This window comes from Triticum dicoccoides, chromosome 1B (genome assembly GCF_002162155.2).
Source record: "Triticum dicoccoides isolate Atlit2015 ecotype Zavitan chromosome 1B, WEW_v2.0, whole genome shotgun sequence".
NCBI classification, from domain to species: domain Eukaryota; kingdom Viridiplantae; phylum Streptophyta; class Magnoliopsida; order Poales; family Poaceae; genus Triticum; species Triticum dicoccoides.
Window position 1 is genome coordinate 196,929,903 of NC_041381.1, and position 9,110 is coordinate 196,939,012.

Consider the following 9,110-nt stretch of genomic DNA (forward strand, 5'->3'; position numbering starts at 1 on the left):
AGAAGAGGGGTATCTTATATCTCAGTCCTGAAGATACGCAAGAGGCAAAGAAATCTATGAAGGAAAAAAGGTATTAAAGCCGAGGATGTTAAAAATTTACCACATATCGAAGAAATACATGGGCTTGAAGCACCACCACCACCTAAGGTGGTACATGTAAAATCTTTAATGAAATCCAATGTTAGTGATGATCCTCGTAATAAACATCCTAGTCAATGCCTTTTATGAGTTTGATAAGTACATTAGAAAACAAGCTCACTTCAACGCAAATGTTATGAAACAATTGAAATACAATTCTGATATGGTTGCTCGCTTAAGTGACTTGGTATTTAGAATCTCAAATGATGTTAGAGGTGTAGGAAAGCATGCCTCTATGGTTCAAACTCAATTAGAACAAGTTGCTAAATCTCAAAGAGAGTTACTTGATAAAATGAACAATAATATAAGTGACTTTGCTATTAGAGTAGCAACTAGAGGAGGTAAAATGTCTCAGGAACCACTTTATCCTGAGGGTCACCCAAAGAGAATTGAACAAGACTCTTAAAGAATTAACACTAATGCACCTAGTCCTTCTAAAAAGAAAAGGAAGAAGAAAAATGATAGGACTTTGCCCGCCTCTAGTGAACCTGAAGTAGAAAAACCTCCTGACAATGATAATGAAGTTTCTATCTTTGATGCTGAAACTCAATCCGGTAATGAACACACACCTTTTGATAATGAAAAAGATAATGATGAGGTTCATGAAGACACTCAACCAAATGATAAAGAACCAGACAATGATGTTGAGATAGAGCCAGTTATTGATCTTGACAACCCACAAACCAAGAATAAAAGATATGAGAAAAGAGACTTTGTTGCTAGAAAACACGGAAAGGAAAGAGAACCATGGGTTCAAAAGCTGTGCCCTTTCCACCTAAGTAAACTAAAAAGAAAGATGATGAAGAATTTGAACGCTTTGCTGAAATGATTAGGCCAGTCTTTTTGCGTACTTGCTTGACTGATATCTTAAAAATGCCTCCTTATGCAAAGTACATGAAAGACATCATCACCAATAGGAGAAAAATACCGGAAGCTGAAATCTCCACTATGCTTGCTAATTATACTTTTAAAGATGGAGTACCTAAAAAACTTGGAGATTCGGGAATACCAACTATACCTTGCTCCATTAAAAGAAATTATGTGAAAACTGCTTTATGTGATTTGGGAGTTGGTGTTAGTGTTATGCCTTTATCCTTATATAAAAGACTTGATTTGAATAAACTCACACCTACTGAAATATCTTTACAAATGGCTGACAAATCAACTGCCATACCTATCGGTATTTGTGAGGATGTGCCCGTTGTTCTTGCTAATATTACTATTTTGACTGACTTTGTTATACTTGAGATGCCCGAGGACGACAACATGTCGATTATCCTTGGTAGACCCTTCTTGAATATTGCAGAGGTTGTTATTGGTTGCAATAAAAGCAAGGTCACTTTTCATATCAATGGTAATGAGCATGCGGTGCACTTTCCAAAAAAACAATTCCAAGTAAATGGTATTAATGTTATTGAAGAATCTCCCACAATCACTATTGGAAGTTTTCAACTACCTCTACCTACTGTTAAAAACATTGGCCACCTCAAGCAACTTCAAGCTTCTCATTTTTAGTTTTGAAAACATTGGCCACCTCAAGGGCTCTATCACGGGATTCCTTTATTCTAGATAATTCTAGAGAAAAGGTCGCCTCAAGAGATTCCTTGGTGGTTTTTTCAAGTTCAAGAGCTTGAGTGAGGTCTGCGATCTCATTAGCGTAATCACGCTCATGACCTTCCATTTTCTCAATGATGACCTCATGCTCCTAGAGATGAGACTCCAACTCCTCAATATGTTTCTTGCCCTCAATGGCAATATACATGATTTCCATGAAGTTGGAACGAGCAATTTTCTTTTTATGAAGAGCTTTAAAAATCATTTCCCCCTTAATTTTTGAGGAGGAAATATTATCATCCTCTTCATCATCATCATTCTTATCATCATCAACATCATCATCACAAGATATATCAGGATTCAAAGTGGGTGATACCTTTGAAGCCTTAGCCACAAGGCAAAAGTGAGAACCAATAGTTGGTGATGTTGGATCCCTTGAATCACCATTCAATACCACATCTTGTTCCATGGGGTGTTGGGTTTCCTCTACATTGTTAGCACACCAACTCGAGGAAATAGAGGCATTTTTATCATGGCAACGAGACATAGCAAGCATATCATCATGAGATTTAGTCAAGCAATTTCTACATGACATGCAAGAACTAGCAAAAATCCATGCAGGGATTGAGAGATAGCAAGCTCAAAGAGGTCAACAATGGTGGGGAAAAATTGCTCATATTTCTTAGCTTTGAGGAGGAAGAAGAGGGTATAAATACCCCAAGAAAAATATGGCCGTTGTACACCGGGCACCCGGACAAAAGGGGTCCGGGCACCCGGACAACCCAGAGAAAAAGCCACTAAACTCCAGACACCCGAGGGGAAAACCCCGGGCACCCGGACGAACAAGGGAAGCACAAGGGCAGGGGGGCCGGGCACCCGGGGGTCCCAACCCCGGGCACCCGGAGGGGGCCGAGAGGAGGAGGCGGAGGAGCCCGGGCACCCAGGCTGATCAGAGGAGGAGAGGGAGTGCCCCGGATGACCCCGGGCACCCGGGGGAGGGGGGGCGAGACACCGGGCACCCGGCCCGGCCAGAGAGGTCACTATGGAGAGGCTCGGGTGACCCCGGGCGCCCGCACTAGGCAGAGAGATGCGGGAACCGGTAAAACTGAAACGACCACAACTTTTGGAAACGAACTCCAAATTTTATGAAACCAAGTTTGTTGGAAAGCTAAAGACAAGGGATAACAAAATCTTGATAGATATATCAAGAAATAGCAATTGAGAAAATACCCAAAATAAAATGATGAGAACCATTTCTCAAATAAGACCGGTAAAAACTCCAACACCAAAAACGCAAAAGAAGATGCATAGGAAATCGGTTTTCGATGAACTAGAGTTTGTCATGAAGATAACCACAAGCTATAAAACCTCACAAAGAGAAAGATAAACAGTAACCAGGAAATATGGTTCCAAGGATGCAAAGGTTTGAACTCTCTACGAACGATACGAATAAGCTACTCACTCGAGAGCCCCCCTTGGTAGTACGACCATCGATCCTATAATCCGGTCTCCCAACTAACACCATGAGACCGGTAAAATAGAAACATATCAAGGACAAACCTTTGCCTTGTGCATAATCCATTTGAGCTTGATGATGAATATCTTGACCTCCTCAACTTGTACCACCTTTCTTGATTGCGCTAGCTTTTCCTTGTGCATAATCCATTTGAGCTACATGATGAAGATCTTGACCTCCTCAACTTGTACCACCTTTCTTGATTGCGCTAGCTTGATGAAGACTTGTATATTGCTCCCCATACTTCACTATGGGTGAGCCACTCCTTAGCACATCTTCACAAGTAGTACATTGTCACCACAATGGATGGCAAGCATCAAGGTCGTGATCTCTTCATGATGCTCCACTTGAACTTGCACACTGCAATCTTGATGACGATCACCACTTGATGTCATCCTCTCCATGGATTGTATGATATCTTCCTCTTGACGTAAGCCCATGGAAATATACCTAACCCCACATAGAACCCTCACGTAGACCATGTGTTAGTTCACAAAGCATAATGGACAATGCTTACCATACCATGGGATCACTTGATCCCTCTCGGTACATCTTGCACGCTTTGTGAGTTGTTCAACTTGATTCACTCTTTGACTTAGTCTTGATCAACCTCTCACATGACCAATCTTTAGATAATTCCTTGAATAGCACATTGGTCATCACATACTCTCCTCGAAACCAACAAATGGACCTCAAGAAAAGCCTATGGACAAATCCTTTAAATATAACTCAAGGCAACCATTAGTCCATAGAGATTGTCATCAATTAGCAAAACCAAACATGGGGGCACCGCATGTTCTTTCACACGGGAGGAGGTGGTGCAGGCGTCGCAGGCACCTCCGGTCTGGCAGGGGCCGCCAGCCCACCTTTGGCAGCCACCTCCCTACGTCGACCTCACAGGCGACGACGATGAGTAAACCTGGAGACGACGCGGCCTCACCGGCAACGGGCCTTTATCTAGTTTATTTTATGTCTTTTAAGTTTTAGTTTAATTAAGAATTGTGTTGAATTTGGTACTCTGGATGTGTGAATGTGTGGACGTTTTAATGTCATATTTATGTTTTTATATTGTTTGCAACGTTTATTTGGTTTTTTTGCCCAAAATCGAAGTCTAATTACACAGACGGTTTGAACTGCGGCATGTCGGTTGGGCGAACCAACGACCGCTCGACCGAAAGCGGACGACCGTGTCCATTTTCCTGCTCCCATTTTCGTGCTTCAAACAGACGAAAGGCGGATCAGAGGGACGCCCGTTTGGGTTGGCCTAATAAACCCAGATGAAGGTAGCGCATATATGAGAGAATTTCTTATTTGGCTCTTTCTTAAAATTTGCTCCCTTTTTTACCCAGAAAAATTAATTCTTCCCTTTTTGACACTTAAACTCCATTTTGTTCCATACGTGACACTTTCATCCATTTTTCCATCTGACAGTGTTAACTCGGACGTACAAAGACAATTTTATCCCAGGTGTATATGTCACCAAGAAACGGAAAAGAAGGAGCATGAGTATAAATATATGAAAGTGTTGCGCGATGGAGATTCCACGTCTAAATATTCTTATGCACCCGCGCCAACCAGTCGCATTGCACAACTCGATCTGCGAGAGCCCGACACTCAGTTGCTCACGCACGAGTACGTGCAAAGCTATCACAAGAAGCATGCAAGCTAGCAGCTTGATTGATTTTCCCTGAACAGTTAACGCACGTCTAGCGGGCACCTCACATGCGTACGCGAATCGATAGAAGATACTCCCTCCGTCCCATAATATAAGAGCGTTTTTAACACTAGTGTAGTACCTTTTAATCGATCGGATCAATTCGATGTTGGCGGAATACTCTCGTGCTATCCTATTGAGTCGTAGCGCATTACCTTTTGTTTGTATGTGAATAATCTGATCACATACTATACTATATAAGGGTAAAACATGTCTTTTTGTGTCAGACTTAACATTACCAAATTTAACGGGAGTGTCACATAGGGAACAAAATGAAGTTTAAGTATAAAAAAAAGAAAAAAGTTTTTTAAGCCAAAAAAGAATCAAATTTTAAGAAAGGACCAAATAAAAAATTCTCATAGGGCAGCATATTCTTATAAGATGCGTTGACCGCTGAAATCGTTGACTGGCAGCAAACTTGCTATATACCGGGGCGTCGGGCAACAGGCACGGGACAGCCAGTCACCCTGTTTGTCCAGTGGACTTCCAACTCCAGTCTGACTTCATCTTCTTCCCAAAATCAAAGAAGCAGCAGAAATGCAGGGGTAGCAGCTCACGCCATGTCCAAATCCAAATCCAAATAGCTTCGCCTCCGATAGGTGGAGGCGGCTACTCTGATAGGAGGAGAAGGAAGCAAAGGAGGGAGGCAGCAGAACTGCAGAAGCACCATGGTTTCCCTCTGTAAGTACCACACCATGGCTTCTTTCTCTCTCTCTCTCTCTCTCTCTCTCTCTCTCTCTCTGAATAGTGCATAGATTTGATGTGAGTTAGCGCCCATGTATGTTTTTAATCTCGACTTGATCTGAATATTAATCTTCGACATAAGCTAAGCTCGACTTGATCTGAATTTGATGATCTTACTATTTTGAATCTCGGAGTAGCGCAACTTCATATGACAAAGATGGATTCTGTATCCAATTGGTTCGTCAGACTCTTCAGTACTAATACTACTTAGTTTCAAGATCCTGTAAACTGAATGCATTCTCTGACAGGGCACACCTCCGTCATTGTCCTTGTGCTCCTATTCCTCGGAGGATCTGATGCCAACCCAGCTGCCCGTCGACACGGTCAGCTGGATGTAAACCACAAGAAGAAGCCACTACAGACATCCAGACCTTACAACATTGCCCACAGGGGTTCCAATGGCGAAATACCCGAAGAGACAGCTGCGGCATATTTGGTAACCAGCAAATTACTCATGCAATTATCTGTCCTTCCTTCTATGCTGTATCAGATTTAGATGGATATATATTCTAGTGTCAAGTCAAATTCAACTGTATTGATTATTTATGCTAATGATCCACAATAACCAAGAAGGTTATAATCTACTCATTATTATTTATTATATTAATATTATATATTATTTATTTATATTATATATACTTATAAAAGCACGAGTTCGGTGAATCCAAATGATCCGAGCCATCCAACCACCTATATCCAACGTCTCACGCTGATCCAATGATGTATCCATCACATCATCAATAATTTTGAAACATATTAGTTGCGCTAATCTTAATTAAAAATGACATTAATTGTATTAAATCAATTAATCTTGGAATAAACACTAATTGTAGTTAATGTTGGAAATAATATTACGGTCAAACTGGATGTGCGTGCACGTACATGATTAGTAGTACTATAATTTTAGGGCAGCACAATCACATGCCCAACCGTAATGAAAGGAGGTGTATGTTGAAGCAATATCCCGAAGATCATGTCATGTCCAGATTATTAGCCTGTTATTATACTGATGGAGATTCTCTGAAGACTGAAATCCAATATCTTAATGCAAACCTGAATATACATATGCACTGTTTATGGCAGAGGGCAATCGAGGAAGGTGCAGACTTCATAGAGACTGATATACTTGCATCAAAGGACGGACATCTGATATGTTTCCATGATGTAATCCTGGATGCCACGACGGACATCGTGAACCGTACCGAGTTTGCTGGCAGGAAGAGAACCTATGATGTCCAGGGATTTAAGTTGACTGGGTGGTTTATCGGTATGCGACACCATGTCTCAAGCTTCTTTTCTTGCTCTTGCTATTTCTGACATTTTTGGCTGTGAATCTACTTTGACTTTTGGAGTTCTTCTTGCTTCCAGTGGATTTTACTTTAAGAGAACTGAAATCACTGAGGGTGAAACAGCGCTACAATTTCAGGGATCAACAGTATAATTGTATAGCTCTTGTCTTCTCTATCTCTCGCTTTTTCATGTTGCATTCTGCTTTATTAAATACTGCTCACATCTCATCACTAGTGAAATAAAATACAGTATAACTCGTATGCCTTGATTTGTATAAATTGCTATTTAAATGTCCCTATAAATATATAATCCCTATTCCCTTTGCAACTGCTAATAATATTCTCCTACTATGTTGCAGGGAAGTACAATATTCTTACATTTGATGAGTTTATTTTGATTGCACTTCATGCTGATAGGGTGGTCGGAATATACCCAGAGATCAAGAATCCTATTTTCATCAACCAGCATGTAGGTGATTTCAACCTGACCAACTCCTGAGGACACTTTGTTTACTTAAGAATGAACCAACTTTAATATCTACCTATTTTTTGACTTTTTTCCACAATATGATTACTAAATGTCTAAATAAACATGCAGGTCAAGTGGTCAGGTGGCAAGAAGTTTGAGGACAAGTTTGTCGGGACGCTTCTCAAGCATGGCTACAAAGGCAAATATATGTCTAAAGATTGGCTCAAGAAGCCACTATTCATCCAATCCTTTGCTCCAACTTCACTAATTTACATCTCAAACATGACAAATGCTCCAAAACTGCTTCTAATATACGATACCACAGTTCCAACTCAAGATACCAACCAGGTAAGATCAGCAGTAAGCACTATTTTTTTTCTACCAAGTTCATCACCCGAAAACTCCTAGTTTTCAAAGACCATTTATAACCTGCAGTCATACTATGAGATAACTTCGAACGGCTATCTCGCGTTCATAAGGAAGTATGTAATTGGGATTGGGCCATGGAAGGATACAATTATCCCCCCAAAGAATAACCATCTAGGCCCTGCAACCAATCTTGTGGCACGGGCACACACTCTGAATCTTCAGGTGAGCAACACATTTCTCTCTCTTATATATACGTATATACATATGCCAGGTACCATGCTGAATCATGGTGGCGTTGTAGGTGCATCCGTACACATTCAGAAATGAGAACTCATTCCTGCACTTCGACTTCCATCAAGACCCTTATGCTGAATATGAGTACTGGCTCAGAGAAATCGGAGTCGACGCGCTGTTCACCGATTTCACGGGCAGCTTGCACAAGTACCAGGAGTGGACAGCTCCACACGAAAAGAAGGAAAAGAAGTGCAGAGGACCTCCTGCATGAGATCGCCAAGACGCTGAAGGTTGATGTTCACTAAAGCTTAGGTTGCCAAGTCTGTATACCTCCTCCCTTTCAGGAGCTATTTCATTGTTGTCAGTACCGAGAAAATGAACTGGTTAATACCATTCTATGTAATTGCTTCCTATAAATCACGAGCAGAGCATCATAGAGTTCGAAAAAACTTCATTTAGTGAAATTTTTCGTTCTGTTTCTGTGGGGCATGCCAACGATTTTTAACATGGATAATTAGGTGTGCGGTCTTATTTGTTGCCTACTAACCTCGAATAAGGGTCACTCTTCCTTGCAAACAAAAAAAATATGTGCATGATCTAACTTTCCACTGTTATTCTTCCGCAAAAAAAAAAAAAACTTCCACTGTTATTGTAGCGATTTCTGAAGATATCCTACTTCTTTTTCCCTTGTTTCTGGCTGCCTTGCTTCAAGTTTGGGTTCAGGGTTTCGCACCATCGCCCCAATTTTAGGTGTGTTTCTTTTTATCCTCCTTTCTCCCTTTTTTTTGGCTGTAATAGGCAAAGGTGTGGTGCTTTCTCAGATCCTCAATAACCCCTTCCACAACGTTTCCAGGCGCATGATAACAGGTAATGTTGTTGTGGCTTTTGAGAGTGTACATGCAATGAGAAGGAAGAAAGGGATAATTACTCTTGTGTTATTAAGTTAGACATGATGAAAGCCTATAATAGAGTGGAATGGCATTATTCGGAAGATGGGCTTTAGCATTAATTTTATCCGGCTGATTATGAAATGTGTGTCTTCAGTCATATTTTCGGTGCAAGTGAAAGGTGAGTTACTGCCGC

General features: G+C 41.0%; 1 protein-coding gene across 1 annotated transcript; it reads left to right on the forward strand.

Annotated features, from left to right (window-relative positions):
- The first annotated feature begins 5,388 nt into the window (after positions 1–5,388).
- LOC119328025 (glycerophosphodiester phosphodiesterase GDPD6-like) lies at positions 5,389–8,569 on the forward strand. Its single transcript, XM_037601070.1, has 8 exons — positions 5,389–5,603; positions 5,915–6,102; positions 6,750–6,933; positions 7,035–7,109; positions 7,315–7,424; positions 7,554–7,772; positions 7,860–8,015; positions 8,095–8,569. Exons 1-8 carry the CDS (start codon positions 5,591–5,593, stop codon positions 8,296–8,298), a joined length of 1,149 nt encoding a protein of 382 aa, XP_037456967.1. The 5' UTR covers positions 5,389–5,590; the 3' UTR covers positions 8,299–8,569.
- The last annotated feature ends 541 nt before the right edge of the window (positions 8,570–9,110 follow it).